General features: G+C 39.8%; 1 protein-coding gene across 1 annotated transcript in view; it reads left to right on the forward strand.

Moving 5' to 3' along the window:
* cmtm6 (CKLF-like MARVEL transmembrane domain containing 6) overlaps window positions 1–7,051 on the forward strand; it is a 32,529-nt gene extending 25,478 nt beyond the window's left edge. The window contains exons 3-5 of the mRNA XM_084336303.1: window positions 4,348–4,524; window positions 5,313–5,411; window positions 6,857–7,051. Coding sequence (XP_084192429.1) covers window positions 4,348–4,524; window positions 5,313–5,411; window positions 6,857–7,021 — 441 coding nt within the window. The 3' untranslated portion in view covers window positions 7,022–7,051. The remainder of the gene's footprint in view (window positions 1–4,347; window positions 4,525–5,312; window positions 5,412–6,856) is intronic.
* The last annotated feature ends 12,730 nt before the right edge of the window (window positions 7,052–19,781 follow it).

The raw sequence follows: 19,781 nt of genomic DNA on the forward strand, positions 1-19,781 counted from the left end.
CGTGTGGACCAGATTGACGCAACACAAGCCTCTTGGGCAAAACATCACGATATCCACGATACGTTTAAAAAGTGTATCGTTAATGAACTGTACCCGATATTTATATAATATCGTCATATCGCCCAGCCCTAGTGCTGTATATCCCAGGTGAGGCCAAAGGCAATTTTCCACCTTGCGTGGAAGTTGTACTTTATTGTAATATACAATACAGAGACTGTATCTGTGCCAGCGTGATAAGCAGCCTGGCAGTGGACCATTATAGGAAGTGACCATGTTCCTTCCTGTGCCCCCCCCCCCCCCCCACACACACACACACACACCCTCCTCCCCAATGCTCAACCCACTCATCTTGACTCATTGTGGTCTCGCCAGATTTCCTTGGGATTAGCCTTGCCTCAGTCCCCCGTTTGTTGGGGTTTTCAAGAAACGAAACGTACCAACCACACCCTTTCTCCAGATTCAGGGTGGTGCCACCGCTGGCGGATGGGGGGGGGGGGGGGGGGGGGTGAAATTAAATGACTGAACAATGTAATAGAGAGCCTGCGACCAAAGAGCCTCTTAGCTTGCGCCGTGCTTCATACTACAGCAGTTATTTGTGTTTGTGCTTTCCAGTTTGCGCTCTGCTCCACATCCGGTCTCTGAGACGTTTTGTGGTTATGCTTATGAAAGGGGTTGTTGTAAAACAGTGGCCTGGCCTACTGTCCTATGATTAGAACGGAAGAAGCCTCTTAATTGATGTCAGCAGACCTAATGCAGACTGTGCCCTGGAGGCGCTGGCTGAGAGGATCAAATTTAGATGATATGGATGAGAGCCTTATCTTCGTCCCACGGTATACCATATAATTTCTGGAATACACGGCTCACTCGAGGCAAAAACATTGGGTGGTTTTATCAGGAGGAAAAGCCAATTGGAGACTGCGTGATGTCATAGGGTTAGGCTGCACCTGCATAGATAATGTTATAGTTTGGTCTACGCCTGCATAGATGATGTTATAGTTTGGTCTACGCCTGCATAGATGATGTCAGAGTTAGGCTGCGTCATAGATAAATGTATTCTCAAAATACAGCTACCATTGCAATAGACTCTAGAGCTCCTGTCAGACAATAATAGATGCCAATTTCCTCTCTGTGCATTCAGTATAAGGCTATCTGGGTGCAAGCTAGCCTAGCACAGCACAAATTAATGGAAGCGGATACAGCTAGGCTACCTGATCCGTATATCTGCTTCCATTCATTAATTTGTGCTGTGCTAGGCTAGCTTTCAGCCAGATAGCTTTCTACTGAACGCATAGAGAAAATTGGTATCCATCATCGTGTCTGACTCTAGAGAATATGTTAAGTGTTCCTTTAACTACACCAATGGGAAATGTAGACTTTTCTAGACTTTGAGTACTATTTTCATTCTAGTTAAGAGTTGGTTTGGGAAACTCCAGGTCTGTTTGTTCCTTTGATACTGTATCTGTGATACTGTCAACAGAAGTAAACTTGGACAGAGCATAGAATTAAATGACAGGTATGGTATGGGATAAGCTCTGAAGTGACTTTCACAAACAAAGCTCTGATTTCAAACGGCTCTTGGATTGCATTGTTTTGACACCTCGTCTAGATTATACAGTTCAATCCCCCGCCATATCCGTAAACTTGCAGAAGAGCACCCGTCTCAGTTAGCTGTGTCTTATCGACATTCATTCAAAACAGAACTGTCAGTTTGCTCAGCTTGTAGAAATTGAAATATGCAGAACAGGAATTCTGTTTTGAGAGAAAAACAAGACTTTAATATAAAATGAGAACAATGATCTTGGCAGGTTGAGGATCTTATTGATCACCAATAAAGCCCCCACTTGAGAACTTCACAACGTTTTCACACAGGCAGTGTGTTCCTGTTAAAAAAAGGTCTATGCAATTTAGACAAACGGTGTCGTTCCACATGGACTTGCTCTGGCATTGTGCTGATTTCTTTATTTGACCTGAATCATCGTTCCGTTGTGATGAGGACATGTGATGATCAGACATAAAACTTAACCCAACTGGAGGAAAGATGGATACATTTTTGAGGAAATGGCATATGTAGTTCATTAGAGGTCATCTGGTGGAGTTTCTCTGGATGACTGGAGTTCTCGCGACACGTTGGTGAGTTACATTTCTGATTATCACATGTCCTCCTCGCAACAGAACCATAGGATTCAGGTAAATATGGGAAATGCCCCTTAAGAGGAAGCCCAATTTCTCTAAAACCAATGCACATGTGTGAAAGGTTTATGAATATTCGTTATTAATAGGATAAACTACTACAATCTGAACACTGTTGCCTATACTCATGTTTATACCCATCCACTGACTTCACTACCTACCCCAACCTATAGTCTACCCATACAATACTGTATGATAGCCATTTACAATAATACTGTATATATTTATCTATATTTCAGCGTATATTCCTGTTTATACAGTATATTTGTATATATACCATCACTGGCCACTGTGGCCAGTATGGCTTGGCTTACTACCGTAGTGTATTTATACTTTCATCACTGTTAGTGATGCACGATATATCGGCCGCCGATATGGCAGTTTTTTTACACATCGGTATCGGTCCGATATCAAGATGGGGCCGATATTAAAAAAAAAATAAAAAATTATGTTTACATGTTTTGGCCTTAAATAGTTTCAAAATATCAGTAATTTCTGAAAATAAGTTACAAAAGTAAAAAAAAAAGTGTGCGTTTTGGAAAATAGCTCTTTATTTGATTATCATAAAGTGTTTTCTATACAGAGATATCGACATCGGTAAATATCGGTATCGGCCAGAACAGCAATATTAATATCGGTTATCGGTATCGGCCACAATTTTCACATCGGTGCATCACTAATCACTGTACATAATACTGTACATAAACATTAGCATAACTCTGTAGCTTCATTTTATATATATATATATATATTAGAGCTGGGCCGTTATACTAGTATCGTGCGATAATATAATTAACGCATTAATCTAAAAAAATCTAAAAAAATCTAAAAAAAAAAAAATTACATTTTTTCTTTTTTTTTTACCTTTATTTACCCAGGGTAGGTTCGCTGAGCACAGATGCTCTTTTTCAGGAACGCCCTGCTTCACATTCACACAGTTCCATTCACACCTGGGAGCTGCCCAGTACAACCACAGTTGACACCATTGGCCACTGAGCAACTCCACTGGAGCAGTTGATTCAAGCCATGTCACATAGTTCAAGTTTGAAATGATTCTTTCTGTTTTGCTCCTGAGAGTGCTAGATACTGTACTGTACTGGTAATATTATTTATTTGTGTTTAACTTCTGAATAAAACAACTTATTAAACACAAGTACATCTTATTGAACATTATTTTGATATTTCATTACCAATTATCATAGCAAAACAGCTTTTTCAAACAGTCTGTAATGCATTTTGGAAACGGGAGATGGGCTCATGGTGTAATGGGCCACCTGGCCTGAGAAACATAAGGAGGAAAGAAAAAGTAAGGACTTACTTCTGGTCATTATTTGGGTAGAACACACATATTTTGAATGCCTTCGGCAGGTTTTTTTTTTTTTTTTTTTTTTTAGCCATTTTAATCTAGATTAAATCCAGGATTGCAGATAGATTAATCTAGATTAAAAAAAATAATCTATGCCCACCTCTAATATATATATATATATTTTTTTAACCTTTATTTTACCAGGTAGTCACTTGAGATCAATGATCTCTTTTCGACCAAGACCTGGCCAAAAAGGCAGCAAAACAAAAACAAACATACAAAATACACAAAACACAGATGGAGACATAAAAGGCAAAGTGGGGCAAGAGGATACATTTGAGCTGCAGCAAACAAGATTGAATGGGATTGGGAGAGATTGGAGGGTAGGGTAAAAAGGTAGAAATAGGATGGAAGGTGAGGCTTTGCAGGAGGTTGCTGGGGAGAGAATGTCAAATATAAAATATAACACCACATTATGCAGTGAAGCATCGACATTCTCCCATCTCATTCTTTAAAATGCTCTTAATTTGAACTTTAAAATCAGATATGGTAGTGAGGGCCTCTACTTAGTTCCAACTTCTCTTCCTTGTGCTGTACAATGAACATTTAATTATTCTAAAACTCCTGAACATTCTCTTGAAGCACCATAATGCAGTGTTTAAGACAACAGTGCCACCTGGTGGTGAATGCTTGTAAGTGGGTGATGGTGTGAATGAATGAATGAATGAATGAGAACTTTATTTAACAGATTGCAGCATGGGTACAATACAGTACGGCTCAATACACACAATTGTTAAGGGGATGCAGACCAGAGAAAGACGTTTGTCTTGTTTGTCGTCTTTCTCTCTCAGCTTCTGTCCTTCGTGGCCTTCATCCTGGAAGAGGTGGTGTCCAACTGTATGAGCTGTGTCCCCCTCTACTTCTTTGAGTTTGTCAGCTGCACAGCTTTCCTCTTCACACTCCTCCTCCTTGTCCTCCTCGCCACCACGTTGCACAGGAAAGTTGGCATCAACTGCTGGCCCACCTTGGTACGTTTTGTGTGTTTGTGCACATTGCACATGTCTTTGTGTCAAGGTTCCTATGCAGGTATGGACAATCTATTAGATCATTTCCATGTCTTTAATGTTTGGGAGTTGCACAACAGAATCTCTAAATGCATGTTTGATGCACAAATGACCAGGGGGGTTGTTCCATTTGACACGTTGCGATACTTATTGTCAGATGTATAGAGTGATGCAGCCTAGTTGACCGTGATATTTCCTAAGCATCACCAGTATATAGGCCTATATCAAAGAAACACAACCTAAATACCATCAAGAAATTAAGCTCTGGGAAATTAGAATAGGAAAGTGTTGTCATTGTATAAAGTATCGGTGCTACTCATCAGTGCAAAGGGGTAGGTTGCACAAAAAAGACAGTCCATGTATTGTATGTGTATATGGAATTATGCAGGAATGGTAAATGTGTAAAAATGAGGATGCTCTGATATAGGGCTGCACTATGTATTGTTTTCTTACTGTCGTTACATTATCAAATCAATTCTCGGATTACCAATTTAAGACCGGTATCTGCCAGATATCTCATTCTGTTGGTGCATACCTACCTTAAATTCAATCAAGAATCCTAATTTAATAATTTGCTTTGTTCTCTATATTCTACCTCTTTCCTTGGCACTCTCACTCCCACTGACACTGCTGGTCTCTGTGGTATGCTGCTGAGGTCAAACACAAGACGTCTGTGAGAACCACTTGCTGGTTTGCTGATGATGTATTTCCGTATGCCCCATTGCCCCCCCCCCCCCCCCCCCCCCTTCCAGGATTTTGTCTACACTGCTCTGATCGCAGCCCTGTTCCTTATCGCCTCCATTGCCTTTGCCGCGGATAACGGTGCAAGTTCCCTGGAGCAGTCCGCAGTGGTAAGACGACATGCGTTTGTGGGGATGCAAACTTGTCACCTTTTCCTGCCATTTTGAATCCAAAATGGGTCATTTGTGTAGATCCAATGAGTATTGTACCCTAATACTATGCTACTATTCTTATACTACTACCTATCTTGCTAATATGTCTATACTACTGTGCACTCAAGCTCGATATTATTTGACGAACAATGCCACTGACCCTTAGCTGCCAGAGATGTACCCCTCCTGATGATATGTTGTTCACAATCTGTAAGTAGCTTTGGATAAAAGTAAATTGTTATCGAGCATCATTGCACCCGTCTCTTGAACTGGTGATTCGCATGTCGCTTTCCTCGTAAAAATTCCCTATTGACAATATAAATGTGAGGAACGATGTGTGCTAAATAATGTGTAGGAAATATTACCAGCTAAATAATTGTCTAACTCTCCCAATATTTGTATATATGTCTCTGTTTAGAACTCCACTTGATTGTATTTTTGCCCCCCTCCCTCTCCCCCCAAACTCCTTGCTTGTTGTTTTGCACAATACTGCCATTTATTTTCCATCTATTATCCCCTTTAGCATTTTGCTGCTCTTGTATTAAACTCTATTATATATATATATATATATATATATTTTTTTTTTATACTTCGCTAGTGTTTTATGAGGTTGTGTTTTGTGATCCCAGGGCATATGAAATCTATTTAAACCCCCATTGTAGACGTTCAAAAACACATTGGTCCTCAATGTGAAAATAAGTGGGGTTTTTCAGTTCTGGAAAGTTTTCTTTTTGGAGATGGAAGGTTTTGGCATGACTGCAATGATGCAAGCCTTGCTTCCCTCACTCACATCACTACCCAGTCATCTGGTGGTTCTGTTCAGCGTTGTTGCGTGATGTATATGCAACCTCTCTGCATCCCGGCCAAACATGTTATTGCTGGTTCTCTTCAGAACACCTGTCTATATGCATTATAGGAACATTGCAACATTATGGAAAATGTGCTTCCCATCTTCTCCAGAGTTGCACAAGAAGATCCATGCCAATTTCCTCTGTGCGTTCAGTAGAAAGCTATCCGCCTGCAAGCTAGCCTAGCTTGGCACAAATGAATGGAAGCGGATACAGTCTAACTATCCTAGCTGTTGGCCAAAAACGCCTCTCCCGGAGTTTTAAACTAGGCTAGTGGTCCGTATTCACTTCCATTCATGTGTGCTAGGCTACCTTACTGAACGCATAGAGAGGAAATTGGTATCGATCTTGTCTGACTCTGAAGATGGTAAGTGCATTTCCCATAATGTTGAACTGTTTTTCAATTGGTGCGGAAGCTCCCATGTTGTGGAAAAACTATATTTATTTAAACTCTACTCTTTTCCTAAGACAATCCTGGCCTTGTGTGTGTTTTCACAAGGAGAACGGGTGCCTAGACTGTTTCAGCGATTGCGTAATGTATTTATTTTCCTCCAGGCGTTTGGATTCCTGTCCTCCGTGGCGTTCGCCTTGGACGCAGGGCTGTTTGTGAAGAACAATGGTCTTCCTTTCAAACAGGGCAGCAAGCCAGGAGTCGGCAACGGCACGGCACAGCCGGCGGAACACGAGGTCCTCAACCCGGCAGCTTCTGGGGCGGAATGAGTTCTTTCCTCATACAGACACGCACGCATTGAAGACTTTGTTCAGGGGGGGCGGGGGGGGGGGGGGGGGGGGGGGGTGCGTAAAATATACAGGATGACTGGAAATGGGAGTCTTGAAATTATATCCCTTGAGACTTGTGTGTACATCCCACTAAAACGAGTGCCGAGATGAGGTCTATTTTAAACCTAAAAGCTGGCCAATTATCTGAAGTACTCAAGAGTTGAGAGTTAGAAAAGGTGACTACATAAGGTGTAGTGTTTTGGTAAACAATTAATTTTAATGCCTTTTTTTTTTTTTTTTTTTTAAGGGTGTTTTAGAAAATCAAAGACTGACATGGCGCACTCGAGGAACCACCGAGTAGCCTGCTGTGTTAAAAAAAAATATTTTAAGGTTTGAGTGGACGGTCCTGAAAGGGACTCTTTTTCAACCTGATCCCTTCCCCAGATCTTGTCGACTGATTCAACATATTTCCAGTGCCTTGCACGGTTGCACCATCACATTCCCATGTACCTTTGCACAAAGAATGGAATTTGCTTTCAATTCAGTCCAATCTAGTAATTTCATAGAGTATATTTCTAGATGATCTAGGGATAAGGGCTCAATACTCTTCATTAGCCAGTTAATTGTATAGTTTCTATTTACTTAATTGAATTGAAGTGAAACTGAATTTACCTTAACCTTGGCGCTAATACGTTCCCATGTGCCTTAGGTTGGACTGACCACCTCCTGGAAGCACCTTACTGTAGCTATGATCTTAATTTTTGCCTCTCACATGACGGCCGTCTCGAAATTGGCAAATTTACCTGCCTTTTTGATTTTTACAAACCACTACTGGGGCTGGGCGACATAGACTTTAATATCCCAGTAATTCTAATATCCCAGTAATTAAAAATAGTTATGTGATATCTACTTACATATGCAAAATCATGTTCAATAATCCCAATTGATGATCTGTAAATATTTATCTCCATATTGTAAGACATTTTAATTAATTTGTGCTTATCATTAATTCAGACATTTATGATATGATCCTACTGAAAGAGGATGAATGACTATATTGAATTATTATTAACTCCTTAACCACTGCATTGCTGTAGCCCATGTGACTAGTGACTTCAGCTGCTGATGGACAGTCCGTTTAGCCCCCTCCATCTCTCAACCACATCCACTACTTGTTCACATTACTACTTGTACAATTTGTTGTCTAAATTAATTATATATGATTTGTGAAATATTATAAATGTAAATTGAAAGTTTCATTCTGTACCATATCATGCTTCTTAATATCATGCAGTCGAGTGAGATGAACATCAATTGGATAATCGAATGGGATTTTCTATACCTAAGCAGATCCTTCTGAATATCATTATATATTTTTTTATATCTCTTTTCATATTGCCAAATCTACGGTTTGTCCTTGTGGGTAGCTTGGTTTTGAATGCTACTCTAGATGGTGATTGGTTGAAGAATAAGAACACTCTTAAGGAACACACCAACTTTTTGGTAAATTCGCTTATTTGCCATCTAAAGTTAGACGAGCAGATGCATACCCTTTTCTTCTCTGTGCATTCATTCAGTAGGGAACACCCGCACCATTAGCCTAGCTTTTTTTTAAATTTCGTTGTAACAATGACAATAAAGATCTATTCTATTCTTAGCCATGGGATGGCCGTATCCTTCAGAAAACGGTGCGGGTGTTCCCTACTCTGAATGCATACACGAAGAAGAAAATGGTATGTATCTGCTTGTCTAACTCCAGGGTAGATGGCAAATAGGCAAATTTTCCAAAATGTTGGTGTTTTCCTTTAAAATATTCCCCCCACTACTTGACAAAAGCCTCAGCCAGACCTTTCTCTTCCACTGGCACAGCGCACATTTTATTTGTTTTACACAATTTCCACCTCTTATGAAAACAATGAACATTTATTTGTTGGTTTTTAAACTACAAGCTTGTTACATGCATGCTCTGACAAAACCTGAAAAATTAAGTCTTAATGTTTTTTTTCGAGCGTGACTGAGTTAAATGTCCGCCATGTTGTATGCTTTATGTACTTGAACTCCACTGTCTCCATAATGACAACAAACTCTTGTTTCTTTTTCTAAATCAGCAATATACTTCTGCTTTAGATCAGCAGTCAATATATTTTTGCAACATGTTTCATGAAGGAAATGTTTCAGCTCTTTTTCCCTGCTAGGTCACCACAGTTGAAATATTGTTTGTGAATGAATAGAGTTCGAGATATCGAGTGATGTGATAATTGAACTGTCCAGCTAATGCTGAGCTATTTATTGTCGACTATAGATTTCAGAGATGTATGTTTTGTATTGAATCTATACGGCTGTTTGCACATGTGGGTCCCTTACCATTCTTACCATGGTAGGACTTAAACCTCAGTCTCGTTAATGTAGCTGACCGATGTTCTGAACGGACCTGCTTCGGGTTGAATCAATCTTATAGACGTTTTGGCTAAGCTGCAGAGTAGCTTATTAGTCGCAAGAAGTCTTAACAAAAGGGAAAAGTGAGGAGGCCTTTCAGGCGAAACGCATTGTTTGTCATGTATCTCCAAGCCATGTCTGTGCCTTATGTTTTTTTCTTTGGAGACTAGCCTGTACAATCCCCTAGTAAACCGTGTGTTTTTGGGACTGGCCTGTAAAGTCCCCTGGACAGTAAACCTTGTGTTTTTGTGTCTTATAGCTTTTTAGTCCGCCATAATCGAGCCTTCTGAAGAAGAGCGTTGTCTTTAGACAATCGATTATGACAGGATAGTTCTTTATTTATGGACAGGAAATAACGTAGTATTTGATCAAGTAGGCCTATATGAGTTGTGATTTTAAGGCAAGTTACACTGAAAGCCCACCAGTGATGAATCGGCATAAAACGGCTACCCAATATATTTGAAATTATCTTATTATATTAATATCTTTCATTTGCTTTAATTAATCATTTGAAATGGATGGCAAATGACTTATCTGATGTATTCATTCTTGCCATGGTAAGAATGACACAGGACCCATGTACCAAAAGCAGTGACATTTCTCATTTACTTGTATTCTTGGTTTATAAATGTTTCTCTGTAATGACAGATGTGTGCATGTAACCTGGGGATGAGAAGCTAGATACTGGACAAGATTTCTGGTGAAGTAAATTGTACACTTGTTTGGTTTGGTAATATACCGGTAATTGAATGAAGGATATTGCTGAGACTGCTTATTGCTTATTTGCATAGTCTGGGCCACTTATGATGTCAATAGAAAATAAGTGTTTCTCTCTCATAATCCTTTCCTCGTAAGCAAATACACCCCATTTTCCTATATTAATTTACAAACGATATAATGGCTGTTATTGCCCATCCCTCTGGCTGTTATTGTCCATCCCTCTGGCTGTCCCATTGGTAGTTCTTGCCTCAATGGCTCTGGTTTATTCCTCCTTCAGGTGTCACTTTATGCATTTTAAGAATTATTGGCCAATTAATTTAATCATATTTAACATTTCACTGTCATGTGTGTATATATGGCTGACATAAACAAAGTCTGAGCCCTATTTGTTCACAAATACTGACTGAACTGTCCCGGGCCACTGGAAGAACATAGTGAATTCTAAGAATGGGTGACGCTGGTATTGAAGTTTAATTGAAAATCCCACCCTCAACAAGGCTCAAGCAATGTCATCAAGAGACAAAACATGGAGCTGCTCCATTGCCAATTAATTGGAGATCTACCCATGTCCCTGTGAAATACAATTACATTGAGTAACTAACTTAAATTATACAGTATCCTTCAATTTCAGTCTTACCATTCACCGTCAATGGAGACGCTTCAGGGGTCGTCTTGATGATGTCATCACAGGAGGCGCTCTGTTCCTGGTTTTGTGAGATACTTGATCATGTTTACTTAAAACTAGAATGAATTTTGGCGTGAAATCAGTAATATGTGACTTCTGTTTTGACGTGCATTTTATTGTATTGCCTTCAGATACCCACAAGCCCACATTAAAAGGTGGTTGTTTTAATTCCCTTCCCCAGTATTTGCACCACCTGTACCTAATAGCAAAAGCAACATAGCTTATACATTCCTTCACTCAAAGTGAACATTTATTTCGGTCTACTTTGTTGAGATATCAGTTCTAAAACTGTCGAACATCTGTGGGGAATTCCAATATTACACAGTTAGCCAGGTTACTTTGTCTATGTAATATGTACATCATGAAACAACATTTTTGTTCATCTTCAATTTGTGTGACTGATGAACCACAATATATATATCATATTTTATAACTTGAGTTAAGTCTAATGGATTCAAATTCAAAAGTTGTGTGGCTAACTGGTTATTCTTGCTGGTATATTAAAATAAAATGAGAAAACATTCTGACAATCATGCCAGTGAACTTTGAAAAAATGCTTTTGATATTTTAAACGCATAACTATTTTTGTGCCTCAAATATATTTAACCACTGTTGAATAAGCAAGCGATATTCTTAGTATTTACCACAGCAGAAGCAATACAAAACTAACAACAAAAACAATGTAATTTCTCAGGTTGACACAGCAACTGCAATGGTAGCTGTGTGTGGTTTGTTGTTGTGTTCTTAAATGTCCACATGAAAGCATTTTGTAATATAGCAAGCGTTGTATTATGGCTCCATGTCGATGTTATTAAAAGCAAAGACTGAGCAGAGCAAATGTCTCAATGTTATTCAGCCTACATATTTTATTATTTTAAATGCTGTATTGTGTTGATGTAATACCTTCTAAATGGCTGTTGTATTATATTATGCAATAAATGCTATCAATTGCCTTTTGAAGATATCTTCTTGCATTTCTTCCATCTCTTCTGGGTAGAATTATATTAGGGTATACCATTTAAAACCCACTTGCTAATTTGACTGAATAAAAAAGAAAATCTGTTTGCTAGTATATCTTGTTCTTTTGATGTCTCAGCCAATTCATGAGCTTTTTTGAAATGTGAGTCTTCAATTCATTAGATTCTGGTTCAGATCTTCTAGCAATCCTAGGATATAAATAATTTGGGTGTAAGAGCACAAACATTTTATGGCCTCAAAGTCAAAGCCCCAGTCACATGGATCAGCCCCAGATTTTACATCCCAGTGACATCACTGATTTGGAGGGTTCTTGCGCTGATTTCTAGCTTTAAGATAAGAGTGGTGTACTTTATGTTCACAAATACTGACTGAACTGTCCACAGGAAGAACTGTCAATTATTTAAATCCATTTAGTCCAATAGATTTACATTGTTTTTCCTACTGGGCTTAACGGGTATATTATTGGGCTTAAAGGGTATATTATATGTCAAAACACTGAACTTCTCTGAAGGCCTCTTTCAACTGCTTGGTTACAGGCCATCAGACTCCTCTTCAGACAAAGTGACAACAATATTGAAAGCTGACAAATTACAGATTTGAGAATAAGGTTTCACTGTTTAGAAGGATCATTGAAATCCACTCCTACAGAGCAAAGTATTTCACTGAGTCTCAAGTCGGCTTGTACAGACAGGAGCTTGACCCCATTGACTTTGTATTGGTTTGTGACTTAACTATCCAGAGCTATAGTAGTATACACTAAGGAACCGCATTGGTTGTGCTGAGAAAAGGACTCTACTGATCATCATCATTGGTAAGTAAGAAATGGGGCTAGGGTTCCAAAAATCAGAACTATCACTTGAATGAGCAACGTTCCTCTGGGTTCTGTTCCTTTTAAGGACGTTTTAGACATCTTAGAACTTGTGACAATAAACATTTTGCAAAAGCTTGTTCCATAAAACCTGTGGCTTTGCCCTTGTTTTTTGTTTATATAAAATCTCTTCTCATGTTGTCACTTCAGAACACTGATGCAGCTATGAATCTTAAGTCTCAAATCCTAAGGATATTGTCATGTTTTTTTTACATTAATTTAAACGTTACATGGTTCTCCATATTGTGAGAGCAACTAGAGCCTCTGAACCCCATTCAAAACCAAATGTCTACAAGTTCATCCTTCTGGAGAGGGGTCAACAAGGTCTTTGTTGATGGTGCATCTTACCAATAAGTGTGTTTTTAAATTGCATGTGTATTGTGTCTGAATTATCCCCGATAAAGTAGAGCCCAAATGATATATTTCTGAACATATACAACAAGTACATATGTCTTATCACATCTCTCAGACAGAAAACCACCCAAACTACATACAGGATGCAATGATGAGTCAAACTTCACCAGTAGTAAACCTAAGAGCAGAATGATAAACAAGGGCCTAAGAGTAGAAGCAGAGGCATGCCTATAAATTAGGGATGTCCGATATTATCGGCCGATATCGGCAGTAAAATGTGATATCGGAAAATATCGGTATCGGTTTAAAAAAAAGAAAAAAACAATAACAATATTTGTTATATATATCCAATGAAATGATTAGTTACCTGAAATTATTCCGTTTTTTGGGGTGGGAAACCCTGCATATATCGGTTGATATCGGTATCGGAAATTAAGAGTTGGACAATATCGGAATATCGGTATCGGTAAAAAAGCCAATATCGAGCATCCCTACTATAAATCACATCACCACAACACAGAAAAACAACAGCTTCATCAATCATTTTCTACACTGCAAGTTAGTTCTATTTCTATACAAAAAAACGAACACAATCTTGTCTATGATATTTGAATGTTAATTTGTCATCCAGATACCAAGGTATTTATATTCTGTACCTCGATATTGGAACCGTGTACAGTGTAAATATGAAAGTCTTCACTACCAATACAGTACCTCTAACTCTAGAGAACAACATAAACATAGTTGTATGTGCATTCAATGCAAGTGCATGGTCATTAAGTGGAATGTTGTGTGGGACACCTTTTTAGTGCGTCTACATCTAGCAAAGGACCAAGCTTTGTTTCTTAAGGTTGATAGTTTGGGGGGGGGGGGGGCATGGACTAGATCTAATCTTCTTAAATGGTACATACTTATTTACAACAGAAAGAAACATTTATTGTATTTTATTTTTTTATTATTTTTTAAACAAACATATAAACAAACATGACAACACACGATAAGATATACAAGCATTAATTGTCAGGGCACATCCAATGAGATCACATTTTAGTTAGTTGTCTTATATAAGATATACCCATAATACCTGTTATCTAAAAAAAAACCTACACACATATGTTCAGCTCGAACCCCCCCCCTCCCGGACCCCACCTTGAGAAGTACCTCCACTATCCCTCGCACCTAACCAGACACTACCATTATAAGCTAGCTTTTATTCTCTCCACCACTTCTAACCACATTGACATTTTGGATTCATTGAGACCCAGAATTCTTGCTGTAGATATTTCATGGTAAATTACATCGAGATATGTAAGAAACCAAACTTTACGGCACATTTTTTCCGGTTGAAACCAGCGTGATGCGATCAGCTTTTTGGCTACTGTGATACCCGATAAAACCAATCTCTTTAGCTGTGGATTCACTGCTAACTCAAAAACATCATTCAATAGTAATACCGAGGGGTGTACAGGTATATTCCAAGATACGAGTTTTGATATTTGTTGGGTCACATCTTTCCAGAATGCCTTAACTGGTGAGCAGTCCCAATACATGTGCATAAATGTCCCTTCGTCCCCATTTGTACATTGGGTGCATTTGGAATCTTGTTTAAGCCCCATTCGGCACAGTCTTATAGGAGTCAAGTATGTCCTGTGAATATAGTTAAGATTGATTTGTTGATGATCCGGGTTCCTTGATGTAAGTCGGACATTTGCCCAGGCTCCTTGCCAATCAAAGTCATTTTCCAGGTCTGGTATATCCCTCCTCCAGACCGAGTCAAGTTGGAGGGTTTCATACGAGGACGTTAGTAATTGATGATAAAATTCTGAAACAAAACCTCTCGATGTCTCTCTTGCGTAGAAGAATTTGTGGTATCTGTGGTGTTCAATTGGTCTGTCTAATGGAACACCGTGAGACTTCAAACATAGCTCTAACTGTTTGTGAAAAAGCCATGTGGACTTGGTGAGATTACATTTTTTGCGTATTTCTTTGTCACTACAAAAACCCTGTTTGTTAAAAACATCCCCTAATGAGTGTATGCCTTGCTCTTCCCATATAGGGAATCTTATAGGTCGTTTTCCAATTAAGAGAGCATTGTTATTGAATAAGGGAGTATGATTGTGCCATTTTTGTGGGTTAGGATTTTTTTTTTGTGATTCACGCCATATCCGGATCGCATGAGTAATTATGGGGCCAAATTTTCGTTCACAGTGCTTGATTGGTAGTTTAGTGTATGCTATGTCCTTCAGTCTATGTGGGGCTACTATGTTTTCTTCTATTTTTCTCCAGGATGCTAATGCTTGGGAGTCAAACCATGTTGTCAATGGACTTAATGAGTACGCCTTAAAATATAGGAAAAAATCTGGAAATGCCATGCCACCATCTGCTTTATTTCTCTGTGCGGTGGATCTTTTTATACGTGGTGGTTTGTTATTCCAAATAAATTTGTATGTGGAGGAGTGTAATCTTTTCCAGTAACCCTCTGGAGGGGGTAACGGTAGCATTGAACAGAAGAAGTTGATTTTAGGTAGAACATCCATCTTAACTATTGATATCCGTGCTTGTACTGTGTTTTTAAGTTTTGCCCATCTATCAAGGTCGTCTTTGATTTTGTTTTGGATTTTTGTGTAGTTGTGCTTCACCGTTTGTCTTATGGTAGGGAATATTTCCACTCCCAAGTGGCTCAGGGAGTAGAGTGGTCGTCTGGTAATCAAAAGGTTCCCTGTTCGATTCTGGCTCCTCCTGGCAGCATGTCGACGTGTCCAAGAGCAAAACACTTAACCCCTAACTGTTCACATGGTTCCCTCGACCATTGGTGTGTGAATGTGTTAGTGAATGGGTGAATGTGAAACATAAGTTTTGTAAAGCAATTTGGATATATAAACCTAAAGTTTGGAAATTTGTGTTTGGTAGATTATTTCTCTGTTGTAACAATGCTTAATGGAATACATTTTATACCGTTGGAAAGCCTGTTTATTTACCTTTTTAAATGGTGCCCCATTTGTAAGGAACATGCTGTGCATTTGTGGGATGAGCAGCACAGCTGAGTATGTGGGTTGCGCCCATGAAAAATGTGACAAATCTTATTCAAACAGCTTATTCTGCTGTTGCTATTGACTCTTGTTTGGTGGATTGGATGATTGAAGTCTATCAGTAACGAGGAAGAAACCAGACATATTGTCAATTTTACAATTTATTAATTTAACAAACAGTCAGGAGCCTCAGTAGCGTGTGGAAGAACCATACACAGCCACAACAGCCTGGCACCTCCTCATGCTGGACACCAGCGTGGTCACACACTGCTGTGGGATGGCATTCCACTCCTCAACCAGTATTTTTCGCAAATCTCAAGTCAGTGTGTTGGTCACCCTAGCCTAAGCTGATCCCACAAGTGTTCAATTGGGTTGAGGTCAGGACTGTTGCCAGGCCATTCCATTATCTACTCCCAAATTCTGGAGGTAGTCTCTGATAAACCTGCTCTGTGGGGTGAGCGTTGTCATCTTGGAGGATGGAGTTCGGTCCCAGACTGTAGATATGGGATTGCCACTGGTAGGGGGTAGGTGACCATAGCTCAGCGTAGGAAGGTCCGATTGAGGTCCATATCTGAGGAGGTGCCAGGCTGTTGTGGCTGTGTATGGTTCTTCCACCGCACGCTACTGAGGCTCCTGACTGTTTGTTAAATTGTAAAATTGCCAATATGTCTTGTTTCTTCCTTGTTACTGATAGACTTCAATCATCCAATCCACCAAAGAGTCAATAGCAACAGCAGAATAAGCAGAGAAATAATCTACCAAACACAAACTTCCAAACTTTATATTTATATATAAATGCAGTCTATTTACCATTTTAAAAACTTTTTTTATTAATGATGATGATGATGATGACAATGAAACTTCATACAATATAGTTTTTAGATTCTGTTAGCTGAGGCGTGAGTGGTAGTGATGATGATGATGATGATGATGATGATGATGATGATGATAATGATGATGTTCTCCTCCATCTGATCTGTGTTGGCTGAGATATTGACTTCCTCCTCCGCTCCCCTCCTCCTCCTCCACCTCCTCCTCCCCAGATCCTCATGAAGGAAAACATCCCTGCGCTCCCCTCACAAGATGAATGCGCTCGCCCTTCCTCTTGTTCCCTCCTCTGGACTTCCTTCCTGCTGGAGACCCTCCACCTTCTGTCATCGTCCTCCTCCTTCTCCTCCTCCTTCTCCTTCTCCTCCTCCTTCTTCTCATTCTCCTCCTCCTCCTTGGTTCTGGCTCTTAAGAAGAGGGGAGGTGGGGAAAACTACATGATTAATTACTGTATAACACGTACAGTATACATGCTCTGGAATATTTAAAGGGGTAATTCACAAATTTCTAAGATTGCAATTAAAGCTGCACTATGGAAAAGTGGCACCCTGTTACCATGATAGGTAACTGTACCTTGTTTAAACATGGAGGATGAGGAAAAAACGGCAACAAAAAATATTTTCTTCAAGCAAGGTAACTTTGGGCAAATGTTTAAAAATGTTGTCATTCACATGTTATGCTATATGAATGGGGGTAGTTGCTTCTTTTGAATGGGGGTAGTCAGGCCCGGACTGGCCATCGGGAGCACCGGGAGTTTTCCCGTGGCCTGGCCTGTGCAATATTTAAATTATATATATATTTTTTGTGTGCAGTCAGGTCACTGAACTTAGAAGCAGGCCAGGCCAGTGTTTCTAGTTGCGGTGGCGTGATAGTTAGATAACCTAAGTGGGGAACAACCAGGAGATCACTGTGACAGAGTAAAATATTTTCTTCAACTTCAGCCCTGATCATAACCATTTTTTTTTATTTTTTTTTGTAATGTCAGATTAAAAATGAAATACTCCCACTTTTCTGAAAAGAGTTGTTGTTAAATCTGACATTACAAAAAACAAAAAAAGTTGTTGCTAATCATTGACACATGCTAGCCTGTAATAATCCCCCCAGAAAAATCTACTTTGCATTTGATATATTGAAAATATTTCACTTTTTGTGTGTTTTTTAACAATAATTTTTTAACAAAATCACAAACACTGTGAGTATTTTTTTCAATTTGACATTAGAAAAAAGAAATCCATTGAAATCAGTGTTGTTGCTATCATTGACATACTAGCCTGTAATAATCCCCCCCAGAAAAATCCACTTTGCATTTGATATATTGAAGATATTAAAATTTGTGTTTTATTTTTTTTATTAAATTTGTTTACAATAATTTGTGATGCCATCACAAACACTGGCATTTAAAGGGTAAACATTCTAAAATTCCTTCACCAGAATGCAGGAAATTAAGTCTTTGTAACAAAATAATTCCTGGTGGGGGACCCCCAGACCCCCCTGCTTAAAAAGTGGCCTGACTGGGACTATATTTCTCACTATATTTCCTGGCCTGAATTATTTCCCCAGTCCGGCCCTGGCGGTACAGTAGTTGTTTCTTTTGAATGGGGGTAGTTGTTTCTGTGAGGATTGGCCCGTTGCCGAACGCACACTTCTAGGTCAAGTATCAATTACCATCACGCACCTGATGTGTGTTCCAATCAGCGCTCCAGAGGCTTCATATACTCAGACCTTCTGTCATTCGATGTCGGGTCATTTTGAGTACTACTGTTTTGAATACTTCTGCTTCTGCCTGTTGTTCCCCGTTGCTGTGCCTCGTCTACTTTCCCTCCAGGACATCTGTGGATTGCCGCTGGTGAAAACCTTGTCCCCCCGTTTGGAGCTGCGCCTCGTTTACCCGCTTTACGTTTTGCGCTTTGGTGAGTTCAGTGGTGCAGTCGTGGTCACACGCGGTTACACGCCGTGTTACCAGATCACTGAGGCAGAAGTACGCGCGATCACGCATGGATGTGTACTCTCGTGTACGCGCACACAAAAATGCGCTGTATCCATTCGTTGTGACTAAGTACCCGGCCACCGTTTTACATAACAAAAAGCGCAGGTAGACTAAGTGTCTGGGTGTTGGCTATCTGAATGCATCTCCCCCTTCATTCTGTGTGACACAGGCAGTGGAGGTGAATACTAATGTGGCTCGGAATTCGTGATGGGGGTCTACCTGCTTATGATATTGAATCAAGCATCTGTGCTGCGCGCCAGCTTTCCAAGCGCACATTCACACAAATAGAGAGCAAGAAGAGCTTGTATGATAGAAAGATTGCACTTACGTATATGCGCTTGTGTGTGTGTGCGTGTGTGCGTGCGTGTGTGTGTGTGTATAAATCAGTTCTGTGCACATGCACGTACCCGCGCGCGCGTGCACGTGGCGTGGCGTGTTACCAGTTCCCATATTACGACTGCACCACTGGGTGAGTTGGAACCAAACCCCTTTTTGGACTATTCTGTTTTGTGTGTTTTGAAGAACACTGAAGAGTTCCATTTTTGCTTGCACTAGACTCTGCTAAATTGTGTGTTAAAGGAGACACTGAAGATTATCATTTTGCTTGCACTGGACTCAGCTGAAGTGTGTGTTTAGAAGAGACACTGAAGATTATCGTTTTTGTTTGCACTGACCCTCAGCTAAATTGTGTGTTGTGGAGAACACTGAAGATATCGTTTTGTTTGTTCTGGACTCAGCTAAGGGAGGAGGAAACCGCACTGCCTCTGTGTTATGTGGGACTGTTATTGATCTCTCTCTCTCTCTCTCTCTCTCTCTCTCTCCTTTTCCATCTCGAGTTGAAGCTGGGAGTATCTGCAGAGCCGCTACGGCGTCAA

This window comes from Notolepis coatsorum (assembly GCF_963971535.1).
Source record: "Notolepis coatsorum genome assembly, chromosome: 19".
NCBI lineage: Eukaryota > Metazoa > Chordata > Actinopteri > Aulopiformes > Paralepididae > Notolepis > Notolepis coatsorum.